The following is a 14,480-nucleotide window of genomic DNA, read 5'->3' on the forward strand; positions in this document are numbered from 1 at the left end:
CAGCGCAGCAAGATGTTGTAGGCAAGCGGTCAGGCACCCGATGATAGCATGACCCTGTTAAGAAAACATTGGAACACGGATAGCCATGCAACTTCGTGTCTTATGATTGGCCGCCCAAGACAGCAAAACAATATCCCACGAAATGATGGCCTGTATCAGGAGCCCAGCCGAAGTTGATGCAATTGGGCTGCCGTTCCTTTCATATCGATCTGACGGTTCAAATCCATTCAACTCATCAGCGCGAGCCACTCTGTTTGAGTCTCTCGCAGCGACGCATTCTGAGTCAACAGGCAAGTCTGATGACCGTCAAGAACGCGCCCGTCGACCACTGGCGCATGGCGCAATCAAAGTCCCATGAGGCCCGCAAAGCACGAAGGGCAGCTGTCAGTGTCACCGCTTCGTCTCCGGTCGGGCTGCCAGGCCGGTCAGTGATGCCGAATGACAAGTGACAAGGACTGTTGACCATCGAAAGACAGACAGAGCCCCATTTTGCCCGACTATCCAGCCGATCCCCGGCAGCCGAGAGTTGGGCAACGGTCAACCGTGTCAGCCGCTGCTGCAAGCCCACGTTGTCTCTTCTGCTTGGTGCTGAAGAAAAGGACAGCCACTCAGGCTATCGATATCGCCATGGGCATCAATCCTAAGGCTGACTTGCACCAGATATCCGGCCTGTTGTTTACGGTTGTCCCCGGAAACGAGGACGCGGTTACTGGCCGCTACTCGCGACCTGGCAGCGACTTGCATGACGGACGTCTGCACGGGGAATTGGTTTGCTGTGTGTAGCTGTGTCCCATCCAATCCTCTTGGGGAGCCAGCCCAAGATGCAGATGGACCCATGCATCCCGTCCCATTGTGATCCCATCCCGGCAGGCGGCTTCCCCCAAATCCCCCATTCCCACTGGACAGATTGACATGTTGCTTTAGGCGTTGAGACAGTTGAGCGGTGCCCCCCATGCACGGGATCCGGGGTCCTCTCACTTGGTTGATGCGGCGACGACAAGGACAACAAGATGCCGCGGTGACGCAGGGACACACGTCGTCTTCGCAGACTCTTGTTGGTCTGGAGACTTTGGAAATGGAGCCTGAAGACTGGGACCTGGGCCCGTGGGAGCGGGCACACCAATAGCACTCGTCATCAGCGCGACTGGAAACGAGAGACGCGTCGAATGATGGCTCCGGACAGCGGAAGCTTTCAGTGCGGCCCCCTTTGGGACGAGTCTTGTAAACTCTGAAGTGCAAGTGCGGTGCAGAGACCCGGCGCAACCGCAGCGCAGCCGCGCCACTTGGTTACGCGCACACATGGGATGCTGCAGCAACCCGAAACTCGGACTGGCTACTTGGAAGCTGGACGAGTCGTGTAATTGCGAAGTAGATAGTAGTGTCGCGGCGGTGGATCATGGAATTGAAGTGAGGTGGTACGGATGAGCGTTGCCGATGGCTCATCTTGAACGCGATGCCATGCGATGCGAGTTGATGCGGCTCCCCGAGCGCCTCATACGTAGGGGAGAAGTGTATATCGCAATTCATCTCGCTGCGATTGCAAACAGCGGGGTCTTCATCAAACGCTACCAGCGCGAGCCATCGAAGAAAAAGACAAAAAGCCAAATCTGTGGTTGCTTGTGTCGACGGCTAATGGCAAGAGGGTTGGGTTGACCTTGGGCAAGCGGAGCGGAAATGATTGTTTGCTTGTCTCTGTGGAGAAATTCAAGATCCCTGGCCGTTTTGTTTTTGGAGTCTTGAACCCCTCTCTCAACTCTCAAGTCCCCAACGGCGGGAGGGAACAAAGGCGATTTGACGGCGCCCGCCTGAGCATTTTTCTCCCTTCCCCTCTTGAATGATCAGTCGGTGCGATGGGATGGATCACATTTGATGGGCGTGGTGAGATGGGACGAGATTGATGGAGCGAGGTAGGGAAGGATGGATTGAATTTGATACCCGCCCGCTCCATAAGATTTGCCTCATTTTGGGAGGTTATTTAGCGGCCAGGGAAACAAAAAAAAATCACTACGAGAGGGGACGAGAGGGGGGCAGCAGCACGCTATTTGGCGGGTTCCATCTTCCATTTGCTCACACCGCCCAAGCTGCGATTTCCGTGAGGTAGGTGCCACCTGGGAACCCATAGGTTGGTGGAAAGGAAGTTGAAGTCGGTAAGGCACCGTGGGCACCTGCGGAGTCCCTTTTTCTGCTAGCGCAGACCAGAGAAGGAGGAGCTCGTGCAAGGAACGAACGGGTATCCCTGTTGAACGGGAACCCGACCTCCCTTTCTCAAAATCAAAATGCGAGTTTTTGGACGGGGCCCAGCGAGTGAGCGGGCGGACGGCGGGCGGGCACTGGCACCGACCACCACCACTACGGGCACTGGGCAGTCCAGTCCAGTGTCCACCCACCCTCACCACCGCTATTTCGTCGCGCTACTGCCATCATCACCCGCCGCCTTTTTTTTTTCTTTTCTATTTTGCAGCGAGTTTTTCCTAGGTCCCCCCCCAATCCCGTCCCTTTCCCCGCCCATTTCAATGTTTCCCCCCGGTGCACTGCAGTGCGTTCGCCCACCAAGCCCGGCCTCCATGTCTCTGGCCTGCAGCTGCAGCGTGTAGCGTGCTCAAGGGACCTGACCTTGTCTTCCTCCCGCCTTGTAGTTTACCACTCTAAATGGGAGGAGAGATACTTGCCGGTTAAATCATCCTAAGGCATGTAGGTTTGCTTCGGCCTCGTACCTTACTTTCCGGGCCTTAGGTAGATCCTCACAACAGAGTCAGGGACCTGGCCTCCATCGCTTGGGCCAGCCTGCAGTCTGAGGGAATGATTGGAAGAGTGGATGTACGGCCTCTGCCCTCCTGCCCTCTGTGTTTGTAGACGGTTCAGTCCGGTCACCTCGTCCTCGACGGCACTGGAGAGCAACAAAAGGCAAAGCAAAGAGGTCAGGGAGACAGACGTACGTAGTAGGTACCTGCGCCTGCACTTCAGTTAGATACCACGCTGCACCTGCACCGCTTTCTCGCTCCCGGCATCCATCCATCCATCCATCTCGCACCAGTCGAGTCTCTTCCTCCACCCGCACTCACTGCACGCTTCTGATTCGCATCTAAGCACCTCTAGACGGGGGTGAGGAACCGAGAAAGAGGCTCCAGTGTGCTCCAGTGCTCCAGTCCAGCGCTCCACCACCCTGGTCGTGACCACTGACCTGCCTGCCACTGACAAGCGGCGACGGGCCCTTCTTTTTTGACAAAAACAACCACCAGACCAGTCCACTCCAGGACCAGTCCCGACCAGACCAGTCGTCGTCGTCTCGTCTCGTCTCCTCCAGGACTGCACCGGTTCACACTCCAACCTCACTCCAACCTGCCCCCGACGGCTTGGTGGTAATCCCGACCGCGCACGCCTGCCTCTCCTTTCCACAACACCTCGTCGACTTCGAAATCTTCAATCACGTCTGTTTTCCCCGTCGACGAATCGCCGCCACATCTCATCGACCGTACCGCTCTGCCCTCTGTTGTTCCCCGGAATGAGGTAGCATCATCAATGCTCTCAGCTCCCTGACCGGACTGAGGTTGCCCGCTCGCGAAATCGCACCGCGCCCTCGACTCAACATTCGCCGACTTCCTAATCTCGCCACATCTCGCCTCGTCGGCTTCTCTACTCACGCCTTCACGTCCAACGCTCGCATGACCTGCGCGCTGGCCGTTGCACCGAGTACACATGATAAGGGAGCATAGAGTACCTGCTGGCCCGCGACCGGCGAACCAGTCCCCGACAAGACTGTATGGAATGCCCTCATCTTTCGTTTCCCGCTCTTTTTTTGACCCCGTCCCGCCCCCCTTACCCGCTCTTTGTTGCTGCTGTGCCCTGCATCCCTGAAGAAACCAGTGTGCTAATCCGCCAAAAACTTGCAGTAATAGGGGCATCCCGGACTCGAGAACCACCTCTCCCTCAAAGGGCTCGCTCGCAGACGGTCCAATGCTCAGTGCATCTTCGGCCAACAACCACGCTCTGTTTTCATTCGGTCGGAATGGCGCCGCGAATGAAGTAGGAGAGTCGACTAATTCTTTCGACTTTCTGCCCTCGGTCAGCTTCGACGACCTCCAAAGCAGCCTTGAGTCCGCATCCCACGATTTCAAATTGACCCAGTTCCCGTCCCCGACCGGTCAAGGCAGCATTCTAGAGACTCAGGGCATGACCGACAAAATGGGCGGGGGTTCCAATACGACCCAGAATGGCGGAGCCGCGCGTGCTGGTGGTATTCCTCAGACCGCGACCCGCCCTGGTAGATCTGGTTCTATTCTGAGGAGACCTAGTACCTCCAACAGACAGGCCAGCATTTCATCCATCGCCTCAGGACCATCGTCCGGCACTGATTCTGCGACTGGGTCTTCAGCCGCGAGACCCCGACGTCAGAGTCATTATCCTCCAGTATCAAACACCAATATCACCAACATTGCGAAGCCTCCCAGGAAATCCATCGGTCCGGGTCCCATTGAGACGGACTTCGGCAGCCGCACCGCGCAAAGGAGTAGGAGACCGAGCATCATAGGCAACGCTGGTGGTGGACCTGATTCCACTCGGACCTCGATCGATGGCAGCTCCGGCGCTGGTTTTGAGACTCCGCGAAACCTCACGAACAGAGCGACCAAAGCTAAATCGATGCACCAAGCACTACCCCGGACAAGCACCACAAATCTCTCGACCCCCGACAGCAGTCGTCTGTCCACGATATCTCCTCGATCACCTCGAGGTGGAAATAAGGGAAATACTGGCGGCGCTGGCGGTTCTGCCCATTCGCAGTCGAGAAGACAATCAGTGATGCCCGGAGGAGGGTCCCACGCATCGCACGCAAGCGGTCTCGGTGCCAGGACCATCAGTCCGACCGACACGCGACGAATGAAGCGCATGTCCATGCACCACGTCCCGAGTCTCACCCAGCTGGCCAACGCGCCGCCTCCCCCGCCGCTCGAGCACCGAGAACACTCCAGATCCCCATCGATGATACCCCGAAAGGCATCTGCCACGCCATCATCATCTCGAACGACTCCCGACATGCACAGAAAATCGTACAGTTCGGGCTTGTCCATCACCTCGACCAACAGCTTTAATACCATCAGAACCTCGACCGGCTCATCAATCCAGCCACGGGCACCCGCCGCGGGAAGTGCGTCGCGTCTGCCAGCCCCCAAGCAATTTACCCCACATAACCACAACTCCCATTCCGCTGATGACGAGGAGGACGTTCCGCCCGTGCCTGCTATTCCGAAAGCGTACGAATCACCACAGCAGTCAGCCACAGAAGGATCGTTTTTGGACAAGCGGAAAGCCAATCTTGCTGCGGATGCTAGCAGCATCAATAGTAACTCCACTGGCAGTTTCTCCATCCCGTCGCTCCCTGAACCCGCTGTCAAGCTCGTACGAAAGCCCAGCACCCGGAAGTCGACGAATGCAGCAGCCCTGGACGCCGAAAAGAAAGGCAACCCGTCTCAATCGAGAAAGAACCCTCCTCCTCCTGTGCGGCTGCCCCCAATTACTGTTGGGCCGCTGAACCCATCCACGACCGCCAAGATCGCAGCGTTGGGTCAAAATGGTCCCGACAGGAACTTAAGCCCACCACCGTCGCGTATTACCGCGAAGACGCCCACCACCCCCATGACCGCGTCTAAGAGCTCCTTCTTCTCCAGGAACCGACAAGACGATAAGTCGGACTTTAGCCTGCGAAGCAGCAGTACTGTCCACCACGCACGTCTCGACAGTGCATCTGGCGCTGATGGTACAAGCTCATCCGAGTCATTCGAGGCCTTTTCCAGAAAGCCAACCAACAAGCCCAGCGTCTCCCCGTTCTTGTCTTCTTCAGTACCCAAGGGAGGCCCCGATCCTGCTTTCCTGAAGAGGTCCAAGACCGGCGGCGACTTGAGCAACATCACTGGGCCTCTTGACGTGAAGCCCATTCAAAAGCCATCTGGCCCGCGAGCTCCCCGCCCCTCCAAGGCAATCTCGCCAACTCCGCCAGCGTCCGATCCAGAGGAGCCCCCTACGCCATCATCAATGAGCTCGCTGCGTAGAAAGCTGAGCTTGTCGTGGAAGCGTGGAAAGAACGACTCAAAATCTGCACAGGACAAGACCTTGGAGCGCAGCCTTAGTAAGGAACAGATGCCTCCGCCACGCTTGCCCATCTCCGCCACGGTCTCGAACCTCAGTTCGGCAAAGAACAGCCCAAGCCCGTCTGTCAAGGTTAACACATCTTACTTGGATTCAAGAAGGAGGAAGAGCTCAGCGGCAAGCTTGGGCCACGATAGGACTAAGAGTGAGAATTGGACCTCGGCTTCCGTTCCTAAGGCTCACCCCGAATCATCTCACCCTCATAACCCTTCTGTCATGCAAAAGATTCTTCGCCCGAAGGCGTCAGCGACGGCGATTCGCCACCAGGACCCGTGGACCGCAGATCTCGACAAGGACGACCTCGTTGCCGAGGAGGAGATGAAGAAGATGGGCGCAAGAAGAAAGGAGACCGAGATCGCGGCTCGAACTCTTGACGCCCTGAGGAAACGCGCAACGCCAAAGGAGCGAGTCGGTGCCCAGGAAGCCATCCGGATTGCGATGCTCAACATTTACGAGCGCGGCGAAATCGTTGATTACAACGACATTTACTTTTGCGGAACGCAGAACGCTCGCAAGGTGGTTGGTGATCTCCAGTCGGACGCGCCCAACTTCGGCTATGACGACGAGCGTGGAGACTACACCATCGTGCCTGGCGACCACCTCGCCTACCGCTATGAGATTATCGATGTGCTTGGAAAGGGAAGTTTTGGCCAGGTCGTCCGGTGCATTGATCACAAGACAGGCGTGCTTGTTGCCGTCAAGATCATTCGCAACAAGAAGAGATTCCACCAGCAAGCTCTTGTCGAAGTCAACATCCTGCAAAAGCTTCGCGAATGGGTAAGGTTCAAAGAATTACACACAGTTTCTCAAGCTAACAATAGAACAGGATCCTAAGAACAGGCACAGCATGGTCAACTTCACCCACAGCTTCTACTTCAGAGGACATCTCTGCATATCTACCGAGCTTCTGGATATGAACCTTTACGAGTTCATTAAGGCGAATGCGTTCCGCGGATTTTCTTTGAAGCTCATTCGCAGGTTCACCAAGCAGATGCTCAGCTCACTGAACCTTCTCAAGCAGCACAAGGTCATTCACTGCGATCTCAAGCCAGAAAACATTCTGTTGCGTCATCCCCTGCACTCAGAGATCAAGGTCATCGATTTTGGTTCCAGCTGTTTCGAGAACGAGAAGGTGTACACCTACATTCAGTCGCGTTTCTACCGATCCCCCGAGGTCATCTTGGGCATGACATATGGCATGCCCATCGACATGTGGAGTTTGGGATGTATCCTGGCCGAGCTGTACACCGGAGTGCCCATTTTCCCTGGTGAGAATGAGCAGGAACAGCTCGCTTGTATCATGGAGGTGTTTGGTCCGCCAGAGAAGCACCTGATTGAGAAGAGCACGCGCAAGAAGCTGTTTTTCGATTCCATGGGCAAGCCACGTCTCACGGTGTCCTCCAAGGGACGAAGACGTCGTCCTTCTTCCAAGACCCTCCAGCAGGTTCTCAAGTGTGACGACGAGGCTTTCCTCGACTTCCTCGCAAGATGTCTACGATGGGATCCGGACAGACGTCTGAAGCCGGAGGAGGCCATTCACCACGAGTTCATCAGTGGCAAGAAGATGAGCGCCCCTCTCCCGCGCATCCCCACGACCCGCGAGGCGTCTCCGGCGAAGCGTCACACTACGGCTGCGGCACCGCGCCCACTCCCCGAACCCCCCGCCGCAGGTTTCAAGAGCAACCCTGGATCGAGGCACGTTAGCGGGGCAAGCCCTCACAAGCCCGTCTCGGGGCCGCCGACCTCGCGCAGACCCTCGGTCGCAACCGCCGGAACCGTCCATGTTGCCACGGCCAAGCGCACCAGCACGGGGACAGGCGGTATCACCGTCGGAACCAGCAACCTCCCTCGCGCGGCGATGAGGAGTGTGAGCGCCAAACAGGACCTTGCATCTGCCGGAGCGACCGCGGCCATGAGTCGGCGACAAGTGTAGGGGAGGCATGCAGGCCGGCCAGGATTGGCAAGATAGAAAGAGCCAGGCGGATCAAGCATTTACAGGCGAGGTGGTTTACGAATCATTGGGTAGTTGATTGCTTTTGTTTTTTTATTCCCTCCTAACGCTACATCCCTAAAGGGCAGTGAACATGTTCCTGCGCCATGACCACGTTTGAATGGAGTGACGGAATACCCAGCACGAAGAGTCACAGCCGGCAGGAAAGGAGTCAAATTTGGGGCATGGCGGGGCAGTTTTCTTCATGATGAGCGAGCAGTCCGGGTGGTGGTTGTGGTGGGTGTCATGTCGGATCGGATGACCAACACACAGACACACCCTTGTTCTTTTTTGTTACTCAAAACCGCATTTTCTTTTCTTATCGTAACCTTCTTCTACCCTAGCTATATACAGACAGACACGAGTCTAAAGCCCCCTTCCCGCGGACAACCACCAGCAGAGAAGTGGCTCCATGTACGTTTGGTGGATGGGATGGAGGAGCGAGAACTCGTTAAAGGACGGGAGTGTCCGAAGAGGCACGGGCCGCTGTTTGCCCGTCCGTCATTTTGCAAGGATGAAACGAGAACGAAGGCAAGAGATGTGTATATTAATAATGACGAATGGCCTTGGAATGAGTGATATGCAGACCGGACTGGGGCAGGCGTGTTTGTGTGTTTGGCTGTTCATGTGTGACTCTAGGCATCGGTAAGGGCAGACCGAAGATGTCGCTGCTGCCGGCTGTTACCTCGCAATCACGGTAGATGTGAAGCAGTGGGATGGGGTTTGGGCAGGAGAAGCGACGAGGTAGCGGCTCGCACTTGCGTCTGAGGCAGAGAAGGGTCAAAATTTTTGCGATACTCTGCGGGTTGGCTGTGTTCTCTCTCCTTCACTCCATCTAGAACCTCCTGAAGTCTGTTGCCTGCGATATTTTGAGATCGAAACACGGGCTGGAGGCGAAAACGTACAAGGCAAGGCAGACGATGAAGCGTCAATAGAAGGCGGGACGCCGACAGGGAAAGAAGTATGCCATTGGGGCCGCAACAATGCGCCTTCTTGAGACGCTGTGATGGTGTGCCTGTTGAGAGAGATCATGAGGTTTGTCGTTTCTGGCCCCCGTTCCTTCCCAGGCAACGAGTGTGATCTCGAGAAAGGGTACGATATGGATGGGATGTTATGTGGCGAGAAGGCAAAAGGAAAGGAAAGGGGAAGGATTCCAAGGAAAGGCCGGCTACGAACCGTTGGTTCTGTTTCGTTCGAGGCCTCCCTTTTGAACAGGCCACGCCCCCCCTCCCCTGGTCAGCATTGGGGGCCGAAGAACGAAGATGAGCTGTCACCTTTTCTTTTTGCTTTCGAGGGTCGCTCTCTACGTACCGTACCGTTCCTGTGAAGGGCGTGGTTGTGGTGATTTGATGGGAGGTTTGGGGGTACACGTCCCAGATGGTGGAATGGGTGGTGATACAATGGGCTGGTGGTGAGCCTTGTAGGGCTGGGGAGGAGGGTGTGTGTCTGGTCACCTCAGGGAGAATGAAGGGTGATACGAAGCGCGACCGAGACCCCGGGATCACGGCAGATGGGCCTCCAAATGCCGAGATTCCTCCCCCCATTTCTTGTTTGTTTGGTTGTATCTCTCGGTGTCCGTTTGAAGCCTTTCTACGAGGAGCTCGGGTCAAGAGGAAGGCATTGGATGAACCCCTGTTCCTGGGACGGACGGTTCTGTCAATGGAGCGAACTGGGACTTGAATGATTGAAGATTTTTTTTTCTCTGCCGTTTTTGCTTTTGGGGTTTCCTCATCTGGACGAACACGATGAGGCTGAAAGCTGGGAAAGGCCTCCGGTGACGATCCTCACCGAGAGAAGAATGACGGTGTCTACATTTAGCAGGACGAAAAGCAAAAAAGAGGGCATCACGAAAAAGCTTCCGGGCCACGGGCCACCGGGGCCGGGGTCATCCGTAGGCCTTCGGAGGAAAACTCCGTCCCGGAAGAGAAAAGATGCGGGGAGAGGGTCCGTAGAGCTAGAAATAGAAAAAAGAAGCTGTCGTGAAAGAACAGACCACCACCAGAAAAACAGGGTCTTTGTTCCCTGAAACATCGCGCTACCCCTTCCCTCCCTCCCCTGCCCTTGTTCGACCGTTTGCCGTGAGAAACGCGCTATCGCGGGTCATGACACAATCCCCTGTCCTATTTTCCTCGTCAAGTGGGAAATAAAGTGTTGATCACAGTGAAAACTGAATGAGCAAAGCGCCCCCCTTGGAAGGTGGAGCGAGTCCACGCGCTTGCTGGTATGCATACCTTATGGATATTTTGACGGGACAATCAGTAAACACTAAATCAGATTTCTGGCCTTGCATTAAGACTTGAGGACATGGGAGGAAGAAATTCTGAATGTGAAAGGCTGTCACAAGCCGTGGCGACGGCCTTCCTGACGGATTATGTGACGTTGGGGGCGACCAGGTTCTTCGGTAGCACCGGGAAGGATGCGAGGGACGTTTCCCACGGCGGCAAGGCGGCTGTTGTCAGACGCTCCCAAGGTGTGCGCGTGCAAAGGTGGACAGGCCGAAGTGCGAAATATGCCTTGTAGGATTCAACGTCTGCCGAGGTGGTTATTCATCGTCCCTGTGCCGTCTGGCGCGATGGATCCGCGCGGATGTCATGATCTGCACGTAGGGCGAAAGGCTTGACAGCTTTTCGACTCAGAACCAAAAAAGATCGGCCGAGGAGGGCCAGCGGCTGTGCTCTGAACCAGGGTCTCTCGATCGAAGGGGGTCACCATACCCAGTGGTAAGGTTCGTAAGGCCGCTTGATAGACGCCGAGCGGGCCTTTTGACATGCAGGTTCGCCAGAGCTGAAGACATGGTCTGGGTCGGTCAAGGACTCAAGGGTCAAAAAGACCAGTCGAGACCACGTTGAGCCTCAGATTTGCCACCGGCATGCCGTGTTTCAGAAGAACGTTGAAGACGAACAAGTCAGGTATGCTCCGCTGCGGGTGCCTGGTCTGCAACGATCATACGAACTTCACTGGTAGAACGAGAGGCGCGGGAGGGGCGCACCCCCGGACGGATCCCCTCACACGCCGTAGTCGTGGGAATGCGGCCGCGGGAGGAGGCCAACGGCGGAGCTGAAGCATGGGGGGGTCGAGGAGAAGACAATTTGCGGCGCGGTTCGGGGAGTTTTCTTCTCCCTTCATGACGAGGGGGCCTGTTCAGGTTGGACAGGACATTTGTGGATGCAGAGGTCGCACGGTCAGCATGGAAGGAAGCAGAGTCAAGTCGAGGGAACCGTTGAACGGCAGCATCGGCCGAGTACGGATTTGGAAGCGGGGCGTGGCTGGGGAGCCTGGGCCAAGCCTTGACTGTGGTTCAGCACCTGTAGACACTAGCCGCAATAGGCGTCAAGTTTCAACAACATCGGGCGGCTCTGGGATGCGATCAAGGTACCAGGGGCTTGGGAGATAGGGCAGGGGAGGGGTGAAGCTCTCTTACCTCTGAAATCACGGTGTAGGGTATGACGCGGGATTGGAGAGATGACGGAGGCTGCTCCGTAGCTTGCGAGAGCGGCTATCACGGCCGGGATTCTCGTTGAAAGCGTAGTTTGGTAAAGGCATCTAATGACGGCGATGACGGACGCGATGGGCAAGTGACGGGGCAGCTCGTAAGATGAAGACGTAGACTGCATAGTCTGGCACATAGGCGTGTTTGCTGTGGACGATGCGCGGAGGGACTTCTGCCCGACAAAACAGGCATCCGAGGATGCGAATGTCTCATTGAGCTTCGCGATAAGAGCGATGGGAAGCAATGACGCTGGCAGTCGGCAGTCGAGTGCAGCATAGCATAGCGGTATGGCGGCAGTTGCATACGTAGTGTAGGAAGTGTGGAAATGTCGAGCAGCAGGCCCACCCAAGACCGACGGCGACTCCGGCCAAGACATGGTGAGCAAGTCGGGGTGACGGCGTTGAGCGGTGGATAAAAGTGGACCTAGGACTCTTGATCCCACCGTGATGGCAGAAGGCCCTGGCCGCACTGCTGGCCCAAGGATCCGTGATGTGGTTCAGTCCCCGTGGCTTGCTGACTCCCGAGGCTGTGCTGGAGCTAACAAGACAGGGGCCTGGCCATCATCCACTGCAATCGACGGCCAGTTTCGACGGGGAGAAGGTGAGATGGAGGAATTCGTCCAGTAGTAATTCGAGAAAGTCGCTGTGCTTCGCTCGTTATCCAATCGCTTGCGCTCCCTGTGAGACAGCAGACCCTTGCTCCCAGCGATAATCCCCCGCAAAGTGATGTATGTTGAAATGAACGAGGCTGATTGAGTCCCTTTTGCAGCGACTAGAGCAGGATGGAGTCAATGATTGTGCATACTAATGATTCGATTCTTGGTTTCGAGTGTGTGACTGCGTATCCGTAGCTCGGCGGTTCAGGTCTTGCGTCCTGCAGGTAGTTGACGACAGTCGAGACAAGCGTCATGCAGGTCCGGACTTGGAGGAGGTTGACATTGGCTGTGTTTCTGTCTTCTGCGTGTGCGGAGGATGGTGTATAGCACCCATGATAAAGCTTCTGGGATAGTTCCGCGATTGGATGCTGCAATAGGTGCAGAAGAGGGCGAGATGGGAAACGGAAAAATGGTCATCTTGGCCTTGTCCACACTCTGCGGGTTTCTTGACCCAACGCCCGCCTGCCCACACGGTTCCGCAGACGGGATGGGGCCGGTGGACAGTCGGAGCCATGGGTACGGGGGACACGTGCGAATATCGGACCGTTGTAGTCGGACACCGAGTGCCGCGGAACCATTGGCGGTTGCAACGCACTGGATTGCCCGTTGGATGCGCGGCAGTTGACGCCTGTGGTCATTTTGCCCGGATTGTGACTCTTTTCCGGGCGTTGTTGTGTCTTGGACGACGTTTGGCCTCGGTGAGTGCAGGCCGCAAAAAGCGTAGTGGTGTACTGCTAGTTCTGAGGGTTGGGGTTACATCGAACACCCAACGTCTGGCGCGTCGTATCTCGGTACCTGTTGGTCCTTGATGCGATCTCTGTAACGCAGGACTCGATGCAGGTCTTGGATCGGGCCCGTTGCCCAAAGATGGCGAACGGTGAACGGTGGAGGTCTTGTGCTGGCCTTGCAGCAAGCAGACAAGTGCCGTGGATTGAGTTGAGGGTACTGTGAAGCAGGCTGTGTTGCGCTGGTTCGTTTGTCTGTTGGCTCCGTCCCTCCCGGTCGACGGCACCGATCCCTAAGCATGTACGTCCGTGGAGCGGAATTGCCCAAGACGAACGGCTGAAAAGTCGGCAGGACTTGGAAAGCAGTTCATCGGAACTTCTGTTTGCTTGATTTAAGCGGACCGGACCCAGAGACGATGAAGGTCAACTTCTGCATTGGCGAGGGACAGCCACGATTCGTCGACCACTAGTCCGAGTCCAAAGGTAGTGCAACAGGGGTGAGCTTGACTGTGTGGGCATCAAGGGTCGAGGTTTCAACGAGGTTGGGGTAGGAATTCGTAGTGCGCTGTCGTAGATGGGGGTCGGAAGAAGGCTTGGATTGGGTTGTGACGCATTTTTTCCGGTATCCCCATCGACAAGCCCCCCGACCTACTGCACAAAGGCGACGACGTTGAAATCCTTGGAGAGCCATCCGTGACTGCCATCTGCTCCAGCGGTCTGTCACCTGAACTTCTGGCGGGCGGTGGAGACGACACGTGAGGGCCATGCCTGCGAGATTGACCAGTTACATGCCTTGGCAGGGCGCAAGCTTTCGTAATCAGGAAAGAAGCAACATCCAAACTTGCCCTTTTTGATCAAGCTGCATGGTTGTTCGCCCAGGCATCCCAGGCAGCACACCCTCCCGCGCTCTTTCCCGGCAGCGAGAGACAAAGAGAGAGAGAGAGAAAGCTCGTCAGGGCAAGAGCCAGACAGAGCAGGAACACCCGTGGACATCATGTTCATCGTACCTTCTCAGTTGCGTTTTCGTGCCTTCCCAGTTGGGGCCAGGGGTGCTCCATGTCGTGCCCAGGCCCATCCCATCCAATCCAATCCGTGGATGTCATTGCACCTCTCTCCAACCTACCCGTCGGCTTTCGCTTTGTGCTTCGTACAATGCTCTCAAGGTTGGCTATGTGCACCTTATCCTACCTACTCCATCGCACATTGCCTGAAGTCGCTTCACGCTAGCCAATGCTGCATCTCTGTTGCTGGTACTTTGGCGCTTGACAACCACTTACACCCCCGGTCCGATGCCATTCGGGGACGCTGACCTGCGTCTTGGTGCCTGCTCCAACCGGCAGCCCTCTCATCAGAATCACCAGTTATCTGTCTTTGGGTTCCCTCAATCTATCGCGCGTTCTTGGCATGTGCTTGTGACGCCTACCTCCTCCAACCACTTATACAGCAAGCGACATTCGGTGAATTGGTGCAGAGCAATAT

At 56.2% G+C, this 14,480-nt stretch overlaps 3 protein-coding genes across 3 annotated transcripts; 1 reads left to right on the top strand and 2 right to left on the bottom strand.

Annotated features, from left to right (window-relative positions):
• Window positions 1-3,696: 3,696 nt before the first annotated feature.
• pom1 (DYRK-family kinase pom1) lies at window positions 3,697-8,074 on the top strand (the record flags this gene model as incomplete). The annotated part of the gene is made up of 3 exons (XM_032020461.1): window positions 3,697-3,758; window positions 3,891-6,918; window positions 6,968-8,074. 3 exons carry the CDS (start codon window positions 3,697-3,699, stop codon window positions 8,072-8,074), a joined length of 4,197 nt encoding a protein of 1,398 aa, XP_031882490.1.
• Window positions 8,075-8,823: 749 nt separating this feature from the next.
• Window positions 8,824-9,163, bottom strand: CGGC5_v015745 (uncharacterized protein; the record flags this gene model as incomplete). The annotated part of the gene is made up of 2 exons (XM_066153310.1): window positions 8,824-8,990; window positions 9,037-9,163. 2 exons carry the CDS (start codon window positions 9,161-9,163, stop codon window positions 8,824-8,826), a joined length of 294 nt encoding a protein of 97 aa, XP_066007231.1.
• A 2,171-nt stretch (window positions 9,164-11,334) lies between these two features.
• Window positions 11,335-11,997, bottom strand: CGGC5_v015746 (uncharacterized protein; the record flags this gene model as incomplete). The annotated part of the gene is made up of 2 exons (XM_066153311.1): window positions 11,335-11,417; window positions 11,553-11,997. 2 exons carry the CDS (start codon window positions 11,995-11,997, stop codon window positions 11,335-11,337), a joined length of 528 nt encoding a protein of 175 aa, XP_066007141.1.
• Between the last annotated feature and the right edge of the window lie 2,483 nt (window positions 11,998-14,480).

This window comes from Colletotrichum fructicola (genome assembly GCF_000319635.2).
Source record: "Colletotrichum fructicola Nara gc5 chromosome Unknown KSG_Nara_v1_contig10, whole genome shotgun sequence".
NCBI lineage: Eukaryota > Fungi > Ascomycota > Sordariomycetes > Glomerellales > Glomerellaceae > Colletotrichum > Colletotrichum fructicola.